This window comes from Hesperophylax consimilis, chromosome 1 (assembly GCF_061612785.1).
Source record: "Hesperophylax consimilis isolate HC1 chromosome 1, BYU_Hcon_1.0, whole genome shotgun sequence".
In the NCBI taxonomy this organism is placed as follows: Eukaryota; Metazoa; Arthropoda; class Insecta; order Trichoptera; family Limnephilidae; genus Hesperophylax; species Hesperophylax consimilis.
This window is the reverse complement of record NC_142836.1, coordinates 30,141,241-30,158,574: the sequence shown is the minus strand read 5'-3', so window position 1 is coordinate 30,158,574 and position 17,334 is coordinate 30,141,241. Positions and strand designations below refer to the sequence as shown.

The 17,334-nt window shown below is 33.1% G+C and overlaps 1 protein-coding gene across 1 annotated transcript in view; it reads right to left on the bottom strand.

The window, feature by feature from the left end:
- The window catches only part of LOC149426613 (low density lipoprotein receptor adapter protein 1-like), a 30,049-nt gene that overhangs the window by 3,490 nt on the left and 9,225 nt on the right, over positions 1-17,334 (bottom strand). Inside the window, exons 2-5 of the mRNA XM_089632168.1 lie at positions 2,410-2,574; positions 1,481-1,604; positions 1,069-1,231; positions 470-622 (exon numbers count right to left, since the gene is read on the bottom strand). Coding sequence (XP_089488294.1) covers positions 470-622; positions 1,069-1,231; positions 1,481-1,604; positions 2,410-2,574 — 605 coding nt within the window. The remainder of the gene's footprint in view (positions 1-469; positions 623-1,068; positions 1,232-1,480; positions 1,605-2,409; positions 2,575-17,334) is intronic.

The window sequence follows — 17,334 nt, the reverse complement described above, 5'->3', positions numbered from 1 at the left end:
CTTAAAACAATATTGGTAATAATACTTAGAAAATCAACCAAGAGAGGGTGCTATTGCCGCGATCGGGAGGATCCTTTTGCCATCCGTCTTGACAAGGTGCGTCAAAATTTTACTGGCGCCAGGCGCCATTTGGCTCAGAGCCGACCCTGACAATGCAGAAAGTAAATGCAGCAGGAGGTAAAGCATACTATTCTGGAGTGAAGTTAAGACTGCATGCTTCCAGTGAGTTAAGACCACCCCTGAATGGACGCAACTAAATATGGGTTGATTTATTTTATAGTGACACCTCATACAAGAGCGTCTCTATCTGTCCGTGTAAAGATAGGGGAACTATATCGCCACCCGGTTAGGTTAGCGTTGTCAGGCGGGTTAAGGTAGGGACTGTAGAGAGGGATTTATTAGTGCGGGTCTTGAAAAGGCCCGGATTATATGAAGGAGGAAAAACAGATTAGACAAGAACTATCCTTACCCAAGGGCTGGTTGATGAGTCTTCCCCCGTATTGAAGTCTATGAGGAGTGGCTTCTGTCCAGGGGTCGGAGACTGGAATTCCTCCGTCCTTCTGTTAATGTTCTTCACACTCTTCTCAGATACTATCTTCCTGTCCTGATTACTCTGCCACAGCTTCAAGAAAAATAATAAAATTAAGTCTATGACCGCAGGTTATTAGCAAATATTGCCAAAGTAAATACAAATACTCATACATCATTACTCAAGAGATGGTCTTGGCTTGACTCTACTTAAAACAAAACAAGTAAGTACAAAAGTTGAGTTGATAACGGCAGCCCATCGATTATTTATTATCAACAGTAATTATTGAGAGATGTCCGCAGGTGGATCACAGTACATGCAAGTAAGGGCAACTCAAAACCGCATTCTCCGACAACTTTGTCACTTCGGTGTAAACACAACTGAAGTCGTAGTAGTTTATAAGTAGCGCACAAATATGCACCAAGATGGTAGAGGTGTCTTCCTTTTTGGGAAGGAAAGCGACGCCGGACATGTTGTTTGTGTTATTTAGCGAGGCGACGGAGTTTTTGTTGCAAGTGCTAATGAGCAGTGTTGTATACCTGGTAGGCAGTGTTGAAGCTCTGGGCGGCCGACAGGGTGACGTTTCGGGCTACTTTTCTCTTGGGGCAAAGGAAGGCGTGGCACTCCAGGGAGTCTCCTGTGCCCTGGGCTATGAAGGCAAACACTTGACTGTGGATGGCGTCCGCTGAACAATACGATATTCTGCAAATAAGAAAGACATCTTGATGTTCATGTTGTAAGTGCAAGATTTACTTGAACGTGAATCTGGGAGTAAGCCACTTATTTAGAGACCATCTCTTTAATTTCGCTCTCCCAGATCTTGGGTGATAATTAGTAGGTGGGTTGGTGAGTTTAATTATTGGAATAACATATTATACTCGCAGGTGCTGTACGTTTTGCAGTCACAATTATTCTCTAGAGATTAGTTAAAGGAAATGTTTCGCATCTTACTTGTAAATTGATATATCGAGGATCCTTTCTGAAGTTGTCGCATCTTCTACTGATATTCCCTTTGGGGAAACTGTAACTGCCACTCGCCTTAGCTTACTCTTCTGTGGACCTGTGCTTTTGGTTGCTGAAAATATAACAACAAAAAAATTATTTTTTTTTGTACATATATTCAAAGTTCTTGAAGATATAGATAAACTGAAGTATTAGAACGTTTTTTTTTCATGTTTGATATTAATTTTTTTTCAAATAGCAATGTTTATTTCAAATATGATTTTAACTACTTAGTTTCTAAAATGTTATTTCTTTTTACGACAACTTCAAAAATAAGAAATATGTAGCACATTTTAGATACCTCGGGAGAATTCCGAAACTCCATGAAATTTCACCGTGTCGCTGGGACTTGTAGGTAAAATAATTTTAAAACCAGAAGGGTTCAATCTTCCCCACAGTTTGTGAAAATAATTTATTTTTATGACACATGCAATCATTCACGAAGTTGTGAAGAGGACGTAGATATGATTAGGGCGAAGATGTAAAAGAGGATGAGGATGGAAAAGAGGACGAAGATTTGAAAAGGACGAAGATGTATAGCAGACCAAAATATGAAGAGAACGAAGATTGAAGAGAGCAAAGAAGTGAAGAGAACGCAGATATGAAGAGGGCAAAGATGTGAAGAGGGCGAAGATGTCAAGAGGGCGAATATGTGAAGAGGACGAAGATATGAGGAAGACGAAGATGTGAAGAGGGCGAAGAAGTGAAGAGGACGAAGATATGAAGAAAACGAAGATGTGAAGAGGGCGAAGATGTGAAAAGGGCAAAGATGTGAAGACGGCGAAGATGTGAAGAGGGCGAAGATGTCAAGAGGGCGAATATGTGAAGAGTACAAAGATGTGAAAAGGACATATTAATGTTGTTTATTCAAGTAATACCTTTAGCTTGTGTAACGACTTGCGCCACGGCGGCCGCCATAGCGGGAGCGGAGCAGGCCCTCTCAGCGGGTGCTGCGCCCACGTACTTCAGTAGAAAGCGGCGGCAGCTCGCGTCAGGGCTGAGAGACAGCTGCGACCCGACGGCGTTCCACTCCTCACACAGCTCTGCAAAATATACATCACACATTAGTAAACAACAGTTTTCATTGGCTTCTCGGTGGGTGACACAAATAACATTAACTATTAGGTCTTTCCTACACATGAACATTGAACAAACCGAAAGAAATCATTTTCATAAGTTGAGTGTTGTAATTTTAAGGTTGTGCTGGTGTACATCTTTAGATACCTAAGAAATATTCTAAATAAAGATTTACTTAGTCGTACTTTATCTTCTAGCAATTAATAATACAATACAGCATTATGCGATGGGGTGGAACTTATAAAAAACACATACAACCGCTTTACACAGCACAAAAATGAAAACATCAATTCTCCCAACTCCAAAATTTAAACAAAAAACTATAATTCTGTAATTCATTACCACAAAGATTCAGAAGTAAAAATAAAAATTTGAAATATAACTTTTGATAATTTATTTTTGTACCTTTGAAAGTATGTATATAAATATAAATGGATTTATATTGAGGTAGAACCTGCAGACAAGCAGCCATGTGGCAGCTTCGCGTATCTATTGTCTAAATATATGTATTATGCCAAATGTGTTTTCTTAGAAATACATTTTTTTTTAATTTACAAAACACTGAATACTATAACATTATATAAACAATCAAATAACGATAATAACACCCCCATTCAATATAAATAACGATAATAACGTGATCGAAAAGTGAGACTATTCTTTGTTTAAATTCCAAATACAAAACTATGTTTCATCGTCATTATGAAATATTCATTTCAATCAAATGGTGTAGTGATATACGATGCCAGGCAAGTGTACGAGCGACAGAGTGCTTGCTAAATGGACTAGAACCAAAAGTCAATGGCGATAATAGTTTCCACTCATATACTCATATGAATATGGAAGGCATTTTATTTTAATTATCAATTTATTTTAATAAAAAATACCAATTTATTTTAATAAAAATTATCAATCAATGATCATTTTTGATAAAATAGTGGTAACAAAGAAAATTATTTTCATTTATTCGATATAATAACGATGCCACACTAAGCGCATTCCTAGAAATTTTCATTAATTCAGATAAGTAAACAACGAGACATTATGTATTTCAAAGACCTTCAAATAATAATGAAAGGTGTTCGACAAGGGTGCATTATTTCACCAACACTTTTAAGTGTCCACCGGACTCGATGGGAAGGCTCCGCTTTCGGTGGAAAGACAGAAAACATCCCGAATTGATCAAATGAGAACAAATGAGCGAGTAATAAAATACCCATCAATCTCAAATTTCGCAATCACAATGTCAGGAAAACACTTAAATTAAGATACCTGAAATTATTATTTATTATTATAATCTGGTATTGTCCAAATTAAACCGTCTTGAGCAAACCTCATTAAAAAATAACGTGGAAATTATTGGCATACCGGAAAAAAGAAATGAAAATTTAATAGATATCATAAAATTGCTAGGAGCCAAGGCAGGTGTTGATGTTCTCCCAAATGATATTGATGGAATCTCTCGTACAAGGGTCAAGGAATTACTCAGAGAAAATCCTAAATTTACTCGTCCAATTGTAGTTAAGTTCACAGCTAGCCGCAGTAGAGATAACTTTCTTGCTGCTATAAGGAAGAAAGGCAGTCTCAACTCAAGTGATTTGAAGCTTCCCGGGGACTCCAAAATTTATGTCAACGAGCATCTGACTGCTGCAACCCGTGCGCTCTTCAAGACAGTGAGAGACTTAAGCAAGGATAAAAACTTTAAATTCAGATGGATCAAATACGGAAAAATATTTATACGCAAAAATGAAACTAGTCCCATTATTCAGGTGACATTGGAATCTGACGTGACTCAGGTTTTTTGCTGATAATCTTCTTAGATTTAGCATCGTCTCGTGTGACTATAAGCTATTATCAATTTATTTTTCCTATCTACCTTATCTTTTTTCCTACTTTAAAATATCATCCTTTGTACTGGTTTTTCTTTATTTGTATAATATTAACAACTAACTCTTTTAATACTACCAACTTTAATCCAAATTATCCTACAATTACTCTGCTTGCGGTACTACAACACCACTCTAATATTTATAATTTACTAGAACATGCTTACAACTATTTTATCAATCTTATATTTTATATATTTTATCAACTAAATGTACTAAAATGTTGAATGTATATTATCAAAATGTGACTGGACTGCGTTCTAAGACTGATAGATTTTATTTTAATGTTACCAATAACAACTATGATATTATTATGATAACTGAAACTTGGCTTGTAGACAGTATTGCTAGTGAAGAGCTATTTGACAACCGTTACCTGGTATTTAGGCGCGATCGCAATGAGCAAAAAAGAGGAGGTGGAGTAATGATTGCGTTGAAGAAGCACCTCATAGCTCATGAACGTAAGGATTTTAACACGAATGCTGAAGACATCTGGGTGACTGTTACGATTAATAATTTCATAAAAATTCATTTATGCTGTGTTTACATACCTCCAGGAGTCAATCACTCACAAAATATAAATGAATTCATAAATAAATTATGTGAACTTCGAGGACTACATCACGATGATCATTTTGTCATATCGGGTGATTTCAACTTACCTCAAATTAACTGGTCTTTAAGTAATGGTAATAGTATGCAAATTACGAATGGCTCTAAATCTGAAATTATTTCCAAACTATCTGACACCCTTTCATTTACTGATCTATCACAGTACTGCACCTTTCCAAATAATAATCATACATACCTAGACCTTGTTTTTAGCTCGATCCCTGTAATTGTATCAAATACTGACCAGTATCTCATCCCTGAATGTAAACATCATAAAAGCATTCTTGTTGACATTAACATATCTCTGGAAACTCCTATGGTGGACAACAAACGAACAATCAATCTTTTTAGGAAAGCTAACTATGAAACAATAAATAACGTCCTTAGTAGTATTGATTGGGATGCAGAATTTTTAAACCTATCAACCAATACTGCTATTGACCGCTTTTATACAATTTTATATGAAATCATTCGATTAAACGTCCCGTCAAAGGAAGTTCATATTAATAATTCTTATCCCTATTGGTTTAGTCCAGCCCTAATAAAACTGACTAAGGAAAAATATAAAGTGTTTAAAATGTGGAAAAGGTGGTCCAATCCTTTAGACTACCATGAATTCTGTATCCTTAGATCAAGGCAAAAGAAATTGTCTAGAGAATGTCTTAAACAATTTATAACAAACGCTGAACTTAATATATATCGTGACCCTAAAAACTTTTGGTCTTATGTTAAAGGAAAAAGAAATAATTCTGGTTTGCCTCATGTTATGAAACTGGGCGAAGTGACTGCTGAAAATCCTTTCGCAATATGTAACCTGTTCTCACAGCATTTCGTCTCCACCTTTAATTACAACACTATTTCCGATGTACACTCTACCAACTATCATTTTGACAATCAAGTTAATATCTCCTCGATATCAGTTTCAAAACAAAAAATAGAAAAAATAATCGATACTATTTCTAGCTCACTGGGTGCGGGTAGTGATAAAATTCCGGCTTTCTTTATCAAAATGTGTAGCAAGGTAATCTCGAAGCCCCTATTATTGCTCTTTCAATCCTCATTGAAAGAAGGTATCTTTCCTGATCGTTGGAAGAGTGCTCTCATCACACCTGTTTTTAAGTCTGGGGCTAAAAATGATGTCCAGAACTATCGACCGATATCTAAATTACCAATCTTTAGTAAAATTTTTGAAAAAATTGTTCATGAACAACTATATAACTGCATCGAGTCTGTAATACTCGTGAACCAACATGGCTTTATGAAAAAAAGATCGGTTGTATCTAATCTTGCCATTTTCATTGAAAATATTACTAAATCAATGGATGATCAAATCCAAGTTGACGTAATCTATACAGACTTCTCAAAAGCGTTTGATAAAATTGACCACAGTCTTCTTTTGTCCAAATTACTAGCTTTGGGAATTCATGGGGATTTATATAGATGGTTAGTCTCCTATCTTAATGGGCGCACTCAGGGAGTAACAATAAATGGCTTCATCTCTGAGATTGTAAATATACCCTCAGGTGTGCCCCAAGGATCTCACCTGGGACCGTTACTGTTTACAATTTTCATCAACGACATTATAAAATGCTTTAATTATGCAAATGTTCTACTTTTCGCTGATGATATGAAAATATTCCTGCCTATTTATTCTATAATTGACTGCTTTAAACTACAAGAAGATCTGTATAGGCTTAATGATTATTGTATCCGCAATCGTCTCAACATGAACACTTCTAAATGTTATGTAATTACCTTCACTAGAAATAAAATTAAGTTTGACCATAATTATCATATAGCTGGCCAACTACTCAAAAAAGTTACACAAATTCGTGATCTAGGTGTTATACTTGACAGTAAATTTACATTTGAGGCTCATATTGATATGATTGTTAAGAAAGCCCTTAGAATGCTAGGATTCTTATTCCGTATTGGAAAAGAATTTAATAATATCATAACACTTAAAATATTGTATTTTTCTTATGTTCGCAGTCATCTTGAATTCGCTTCTCCCATATGGAATCCTCAATATAATATTTACATAAATCGCATTGAAGCCATCCAAAGAAAATTTGTCCATCATTTAAATTTCAAACTAAATTCAAACCTTGACGTAAACAGCTCGATGGACCTTTATGGACTTAAGCCATTAAAAACTAGAAGAGACTCCGCAGATATAATATATCTCCATAAAATTATCAATGGCTTTATTGATTGTTCTCCCCTTCTGTCTGAAATTAATTTTAGAGTTCCGAGCGTTAGAACTAGAGAAAAATCACTTTTTCATCTCCATAAATGTTCTACTAATATAAGACAAAATGCGTTTATATTCAGAGCCTGTAGTATATTTAATAAGAATTTTAATGATATGGACATATTCTCAAGTAATTTAGGAACCTTTAAAAGATATGTAATAACTAACATTAAATAATTTTAAATATTCTACTTGAAGTTATCATGTTATTGCTTTGAATCCTTTCCAGTTACTTACCTTCCAATTTATACTCATGTGTTCAATTTAGTTGTAGGTATACATTTATTATATTGTTATTATTGCTATTGTGTAGTGTTATTGATTGCTGCTGTGTTGAAATTTTACAATACATTTTGTTTTGAATTTTAGTTGGTTATTAGTCTATCAGTTAAATTTAAATTTTTGAAATTTAGCTGGTTATTAGTATATTATTTGTGTTCCTAGATCTGTTATTATTTTTTATTTATTATTTACAATTTTGTATTTTTTGTAAATTTCTCAGGCCACGGGTACAGAACCCTTAGTTTCTTGTTTTAATATTTTTTATTATTATTATAATTTTAAGTGAAAATCTGTTATTGGATTTTATCTTTATTATTTAGTTTATTCTTATATATGTAAATAATCTGTTGATTTTCCCAAATAAATAAAATAAAATAAAATAAAATAAAATTATCTGAAAAAAACATTTTTGGGGGTGTCTTTTCAAACCGACTATAATTCATTTGTATATGTTTATTTATTTTAATTTATAGAATTTGATGAACTGTTTTGTGAATGTATTAATTTTAATTACCTTAATTCATTTATTCTGTTAGTTAAATTACACAATTTTATAAGGTAAGTATTTTAATTTTTTTCCGTACCTTTATTAAAACTTTTCTCTTATTGTTATCTAATAACTGAAACTAACTCATCAGGTAGAACTTTTTAGATGAAAAAATTAATATTTACCTAACTAGTAAACATATGTACCTATTCGAAAATGTGACACAGTGCGAAAAAAGCTTAATTATTAATAACACAGCTTTGCTGCATTAAATCCACAAGGTTACATAAACTAGTCTACTGAAAACATAATCTCACGCATTGGTTGGTCTGTCTAGGGCCTAGGGTACAATCGAAGTGATTGAGGAATGACCAGCCAGTGGCTTAGTTGGCATCGCGTTTAAGTCCCACCCAGGCGTAGTGTGTTCAAGTACTGCATTACAACGCAAGCAGCCATTCCGCTTACTGTGGTAGTAGCAGGAGATTTTCAAATATTGTCAGGTTATTCGTAACCCAAGAATGTTTGTCTTTCATAAAAAAAAATGGGTGATTTGATATGGTAAAAAGTGCCGTAAGAAACCTTACCAAAATTTAGGAGAATCAATAGATGACTACGAAAAACACAAAAACAGGCTTATTATTAAGACAATTTTTCCTATAGTATCCTGATGAAGGTAAACCTGAAACAAATACATATTCATTTATCTAGGCAGGTGCTGAAATATACCTAGACCTAAATTCACCGGCAATTATTCATCGCCGCCGGCCAAATAAGTCCATAAAATTATGTGACATTAAAAGGTGAATATTTAAGTGTTGAGTAGGTATAGAAGTGGTACTACTGGTAGCCCGCTGTCCCTGACTTGCTCCGTTTAAATCTTCGGAGCGGGTACTGAGTACTGAGTGTACCGAACAAGTACCGAGCATGGAGCCCTACCCACTAATTATAATTACCGCCGAGCTGATCACTGATCACTGATCACTGATCAATTTTAATATTCGCTTACATTCCGCAATCCTCGCTTATTTACTATTCCGTCAGACTGTTTTATTCGCTATTTAATTGGCTCGTCACTTAAATGCAACATTGAATATAGGTACCTAAGAATTGTTTTGAGATAAACAGCATTGAAGATTTGAACAAATTTATCACAATTGTAGATGTTTTGTGCTCAAAACAGTTCATATAAAGTTTAAGATGTGTGTTCAGGGCATATTGTAAGGGTTCATTCTTTAGAATTTTGTTGAAGTATTTTAAAGCATTGTCACTTTACAATTTGTATAAACCTTTCTGTTTCGACATGAAAAATAAGTCAACTGAAACTAAGCACACGATAAACCAAAATGACAAAAAAACTTTCTTTATTACGATCTAGCTGTACACCACTACGCTTTGCTGTGGCTAAGTCTGTCTGTGCAGATAGAGAAATAATAGTATGTGTTGATTTTACGTCCAACAGATGGCTCTGTTTTTCGAAAAAGCACAGTCACAGAAAAAGCCTGTCACAGGTGACATCTATATACTATAGGTAGGTATAGAAAATCATACACGTATTCGAATGCAACTTCGTGTCAAAGTTTTAAAGCAATTGGTGAAAAACTTTCGGAGACTTAAGATTTTGAACAAAAGAACATTCACATTTTAATTTATATAGATAGATTGTTTAATCCTTCATTACATTGATTGATTGCATAAATACATTGTAGGTACGTATCTACAGGTATATCGATTAAATAGTGCATGGCGGGTGGTATTTTAAATTTATTTGAACACTAATGTAACATTACGATACATAAATATCTACATTGTAATATTCGATTATGTCGTTCTTCATTCGTTTATGTCGCCATTATTTACTTGAATGAAACGAGACGAAACGCGATTGACGTTTTGCAGAAAATTTTGGCAAGAGTCCGGATTTTCATGGACGTCATCCAAAAATTATATTTAAATTAATGTATCTTCTCGAAGATCATTTAGTTCAATTCTTTGTTAGAAATAATATCTTACGCATTCATACAACGGTCAAAAATGTTGTTATATTATTTGCCCCCATTCGTTATGTACTTACAATGTTATCTAATATTTATTTTCCTGATTATCTTCATTTGTTTTTGTAAAGTTCTTCAAATATAACAATCGATATAATAACACCTATAAAGGTAATAATCAAATTAAATTAAATATTCATATCAAGATATTGCTCGCTATGGAATTTAAGCCAAATTCGAGTCAAATCTATGCGATTCATCTTTGAGGTTTTCCTTTGAAGTTATTCACCCATGATAATAATAATAAGTTAGTGTCATAATAGTTTAGTTAGTTTAAACAAAACAGGCCACCGTCCAATATGTTTTTAAAATAAAATAAATTAATATTTGGCTAATTAATGAAGATGAGACCCTATGATATTAAGGGTGTTCAAAAATAGTTCATCTTCCAGCGTTTGCACTGAATGCAAAACAATCAATCAATCATTGATGGCCTAAGCAGTCTAACATAATCAAACTATTATAATAACCCTGTATATTAATAAGCCTTAGCCAACCTTTAACCCCATTCAATCGTGAAGAGATATATTCTGCCAAACGCCGCGCTGCGCGCGTGAAAGGGCACCGGTTCGTTGCGTTTTTCTCAGAAGTTATTTTAGTAAACTAGTATTATTCAATTCAATAGTTTCTGTTATCAGTGGCCGCCCGTGCTTGGTACGAGATGACTTGTTGTTGCAATCGTCTACTAAACTTATGCGTACTTGAGAACAACCAATACACAAATACACACATGTGGCGATAAGGAATGGCGTCTCCCGACAATATTATTTGTGTCCCGATGTGATTCTTTTATTGTTTAAATCGTGTCAATTGGACAAAAAAATGTTTCCTTGGTGCGCAGTAAATGATACTACGTAAATATTTTTGATAACTTCTTAAAGAATATCCCAGAATATTGCCATAAATTACTTTGTGGTTATCTGCTGATTTGTATATATTTATATATACGAGTATATCAAGGTTCTTAGTAAAGTTCTACGCCAGCAAGAGAGTTTTTTCCAAAAAATTGAACATACTTTTTAACGAAATGTCAGATCTTAAATACAAAATATCTATTAGATACCTGCAATTATATTAGTAATTATCATAACATATTATTTATTATCTGGATAAAATCCTTTTTTTTCGGAGGCGACTTTTTGAACCAACATTAACTTATAGGTACATATTTATTTAATTTAAATTACAGAATTTGATGAACTGATTAACTAAATTACTCAAATTTGATTAGGTAGGTAGGTACTTTAATTGGCATGGATTTCTGTAACTATTTATAAACTTTTCTAGTATTGTTATCTAATCGCTAAAACTTACTCATCAGGTTTACTTTTTAGAGGAACAGTAGAATATTTCCTAAGTAATAAAAACCTATTTGAAAATGTGACAGAGTACGATTCAAACTTTACGGCATGGAATGAAAATGAACAAACTTTTTTTTACCGGATACCTCCGGAAATCCAAACCATCTGTACCTACTTATGGTCTCCAGAAAACGACGTTTAATATGGCAAGAATATATTACTAATATAATTAATAATTAAAGTTTCGGTTGTTTGCTGGTCCGTTCCTGAATAATTTATATAAGATACTATTATGAAAATACAATAAATACTAGATATGTATTACGACAAATAATCAGTATATACATAGATTGTTTATTTCATGGCTAGACAGATATTCATTTAAACGTTTTGGAACGAATTTGAAGCTATTAAAATTATTATTATATGTTGCATCATGCATTAGCAAAGGAATACTGTATATATATTTTATCTTATATTATTTTTTTACAATAGACGTATACTTTTTATGCGTTATACAGTGTTATAAAGCAAAATAAAAATTGCCTTTCCTGGTCATAAAGAAACAAGGCTCTTGTGTTTGGTGAGGGAATTCGAACTCAATTTTATAAAACCATGAAAGTAAAAATAAATTATTGTAAACAAATAACAAAATTTAGGAATAAAGTTAGATTTGCCAATAACAGAAAAACAATGTTAAAAGAAATAACAACAGATATGGACTCTTTTAGTAGTTTTTGGTAATTTCAAAAACTAAACTGAAATTCATGAATATTTTCGAAGAATTTTAGATTTGAAGGAATTTTGTATAAGTTATTCCTAGATAGCGGTAAGTATTTTGAACATGCTTGGTATTCAATTTTGGAATGTAATATTATTTTGATTTTATTTAAATAAGGCAGTTCGTTCAAATAAGTTATTCCTAAATGGAGGTAGGTATTTTGAATGTGCTCGGTATTCAATTTTGGAATTTATATTATTCTCATATCTTGCTGATGTTATTTAAATAAGGAAGTTTGTTCAAATAAGTTTTTCCTAGATAGAAGTAGGTATTTTGAATGTGCTCGGTATTCAGTTTTGGGATTTAATGTTATTCTGATATCTTGCTGATATATTTAATTGTAAGTTTAAGTTAATTATAATTGTTTTTCTTAAAAAAAAATTTGTAGTGTTGAATATTTTTTTATACATTTTGTTTTTGTAGTTAATTATTACAATATTTATATTGAATATTGTAAAAAGTATTTCGGTAGAAAATGTACACGGTTTTTTAAGGATTAGGTACCTTAATTATTAATCGTTGAACTATTTTAAGTAGATTTAAAATATTATTAGATGTTCATCCGCAGCCAATAATACCGTATTCTAATAAAGTTATAAAAATAAAGTATAAAGTTCTAATAAATTACATAGTACACTCTTCTTAGGTTTTTCAATCTAAAGAATAACTCTAAGCCTTATAAATACATTTCCTATTTCTTTTAATCAGTTCACAAATATTGTTCTATTGATTTCCAGTCCTTCTAATTGCGAAATCAAATGCCTAATATAATACAACCAATTTATATTATAAGTATACCAAACTTAACTATTATAAGTAGACCAAACTTAACTATTATAAATAGACTAAACTTAACTATTATAAGTAGACTAAACTTAACTATTATAAGTAGACCAAACTTGACTATTATAAATAGACCAAACATAACTCTTTAAACTTATTATATCATTTTGGGGGACGAGTATTTTACAGACTTTCGCGATTTTCCAAAACAAAAGTTTTGGTGAATAATATTTTTAGTTTGTATTTATATTAAAAAAATTTAATGAACTTAATACTGTTTTTAATTACTTGAATGAAATAAATATTATGATTCAAACTCATTTTTTCCGCCAACACAAACTAAAATAATTTTTCTTTGTGGAAGCGTGTTTGCGATAAAGTTTCATGGAGATGTCATTGGTTTTTTATTTTATTTTGTTATCAAAAAACATAATAATAATATATTTTGTATTATGAATATTTTCATGGTTCATCCTTCATACATGTAACCTTAACCCCATTCAAGACTAATAAATACGGAAACAATTTACGTGAAATGTGTAACATTGATAATTATTATTACTATAATAAAGTCTTTTATAATACGAATCTGTACCGACGCATTATGTTAATAAAATCAATTTATTTTGGACGAATGAAATGACACGTTTTTATGCAATTTTTATTAAATTAACTAATCTATCTACTTCCCAAAACCCGGCCAGACTAACATAATAAAATAAAATTTCATATTTTACGCTGGGGTGGGGATCGATTCGACACTCTAGAAACTGGAGTAACATAATAATATGTCATATGGAAACGCTTCAGAATAATCAAAAATTATAAAAGTCAATGAATCAACAAATATTTTTAACATTTGCTAAAATGAGTGCAGTTTCTTAAAAATTTTAACTGTCTTAAAATGCAATAAATAAAAAGTTGACAGAAATATAGGGTTTTCCAATAAGAGGTGTTATTTTGAATAGCCCGCTATTTCGGTAGATGTTACTTTTGAAGCTGTCATTTTTTGACATTAATTTTGCATTAAAAATGCAAGCTTCAACAACGCATTGAAATTATTAAAGTTCACTATAAAAATGGTGAAAATTTGGCAGAGACGGTTCGTAAAACTCGAACATTTTTGGGTCGTCGTGAAGCACCTTGTCGGACCGCAATTGGTGGAAAAATTCGAGCTGTTGGGACAACCTAGTGATGTGAAGAACCCGTGCACGTCGCTCAAGAACAGCCGAGAATATTGCTGCTGTAGCCGAAAGTGTTGAAGAAAACCCAGGTTTGTCCATTCCTCGTCGTTCTTTGGAATAAGGCATTCTACAAACGTCATTACACCGTATTTTGCATAAATATTTGTGTCTTAAGGCTTATAAAGTTCAGTTAACACAAGAACTCAAGGCGGCCGATCATCAACAACGTCGTGTCTTTGCTGATTGGGTCCTTGAAATGCGTGAAAATGATCCGGAATTCCATCGAAAAATCATCTTGAGTGATGAAGCCCATTTCTACCTCGGTGGCTTCGTCAACAAGCAAAATTGTCGCATCTGGGGCTCGGAAAACCCAAGAGTTATTGTTGAAAAGCCTCTCTATCCTCAACGTGTGACTGTTTGGTGCGGTTTATGGTCCGGCGGAGTCACTGGACCTTACCTTTTCGAAAATGAGGCTGGAGCAACAGTTACGGTGAATGGATTGCGCTATCGAGAGATGATTAATGATTTTTTATGGCCGGAATTGGATGGTATTGATCTAGACAACGTTTACTTTCAACAAGACGGCGCTACGTGCCACACAAGCAACGAAACCATTGATCTTTTACGGGAAAAGTTTCTGGACCGTGTTATCTTTCGAAGAGGTGATCACAATTGGCCACCGAGATCTTGTGATTTAACACCTTGCGACTTCTACCGTTGGGGCCACGTGAAAGAGAAGGTCTACGCCAACATCCCAGCGTCGATTCAAGACCTCAAAGATGGAATTCGTGAGGCTATCGAGGGCATAAGGCAGTCACTTTGCGATTTGGTTATGGAAAATTTCATGAAAAGAATATGGTCCTGTAGGCGTGGTCGTGGTAGTCATTTGACTGATGTTATTTTTCACTATTAACGGCATACTTTCCTCTTTATAATGAAATAAACATTCAATCATTTATGTTACAAAATGGCATTTTTCATTGAATATCAAAGTAACACATCTTATTGGAAAACCCTGTATTATCCTAGTGGAGGGCGTAGCTCTAACTTTGAAAATAATAACGGTTTTCCGTTGAATTGTGTTTTTTGTTTTGGACACTTATTTCTGGGTAAAGTTTTTTTTTAAACATATTTTTAGTTTGATTGACAACAAGCTGTGCAAGATTTACAGAGGTGAGAATCAAATAACATAGTTCTGTACAGTATACGTACACGGAATTTTCTAAATTAAAAAAACCTTATTCAATAAAAATCATAGTGAAAAGTACCACCTACTGTTAGAAATCTGCTAATTACCTTTTGATGTTGATTTTAGCACTCACATATGAACATCATAGAAATGATTAATGTCATTACGAATATTAAAGGAAACCTCAATAAAAAAATAATCAATAATCGCTAGAAGTGTGATCTACATATGAACCTAAAAATCCATCGACAGAGCATTAGTGGATTTTGAGAATGTTTTGTCGGATACGCGGAATTTTTGTTGTAATGCTAAAATATTCGTATTTCAATAACACGTGTCCGTACATCATGATAATATATTACGTAATTTTACTAAGTTTATTGGGAAACCTGTTAATTCATTTGTAAGGCCTGCAATCCCGTTTTAAACCAGAATTACCAATAATTTTGAGAGATTTTTAATAAATTAGCTATAGTCATTTTTCTCGGTGCATTGAAGCCAAATCTAGGATGGGGGCAAATTTCCTGGCAGCCATCTTGTATGACAAACTTTTGAGATGATTTGTATGTAGAGTGGTAAATATTGAACTTTTTTCATTTCATCTTTGTATCACTAAACATGGAATGGGATATGTAATTAAAGAATTTAAGTTGGTTTTGGCATTTTTCATACATCCTCCCTTCACCCCGCGACTTTAAATTGATCTCGAATAACTCCATCCATCGTCCATCAAGGCATTTTAGGTTCATTGATCTACAGGTGATGCAAACAAATATTACCAATTTACATAAAATATTTCGACTCCTGTCTAGGGAGACGGGCCAATGAAATTGATAATATGTTCAAGAAATAATTTCGATATTTGAAAATGATCAATTTTACCAGAAGAAATGAAATTGAGTGTTTTTCGGGCGCACGGACACGCCCACAACTCATTTATATCGGTTTATCTATTCAGTACGCAATGTGGATACTCGTATCTCAAAAATATTAACGCAAACCCAGTTAAAAAAAAACATAGAGCCATACTGTCTGTTGTCTGCGCTCGACGAGACTGAGGAATTATTGTGGATGCAATTCTCAATGCTCCGTAGTTGGTATTCTGGTAAGCAGTAACCAGTTATGTGACAAGAAGTGCCTGTAAAAAGTTTGCACCAGAAACAGGCGGATATCCGTTCGATTTAGCTATAGTACCAAAGAGACTTTTAAAACAAACTTCATGGAAGTAAAATTGATGATGATCATGGATTACTGCGGAAATCGGATGCACAATTATTATAAAGAAATATTTTCCAATGCGTAATATTTGGCAATGCTTTTAAATGGCCTAACTTTTTTTTGTTAATAACTCTAATAACTTTCTAAGTCTAATCTTTTCCCTCTTAACGTGGACTTAAAAGTCCCTGAACGCATTAGTGCGATTTGCATTAAATGACGGATGGCATTAAAGCCTTCTAGAGTGAGGGGAAATTGCCTGGCAGCCATCTTGTATAACAAACTTTTGAACTGATTTGTATGCAAAGTGGTGCATAATTAACTATTATTACTTTGTTTTGTGTGAGAAAAGGAGTGGGTTACATCATTAAAAAAATTAAGTAGGTTTTGGCGTTTTTCATGCAACTTCCTCCTCACCCCGCGGCATCAAGTTCATGCCTCCCCCCCTCAAACTACAGAAATTGGTTTGTAATAACAAAAATAGGTACATTATATTTGTGTGCAGTGGATGAAAGAAAATCTAAAGTGACATTAATTATCTATGTAATAAATTGTTTGTTTTTAATCTTCATCAAGAATAAGATGACACTAGAAATATTAATTTTTTTGGTAAATTATTAGGTAATAATATAAAAAAATTGACGGATATCGTTAGTTTTTAAATAAATAATCTAACTATATTTACCTCAGTTGTGGTCGGA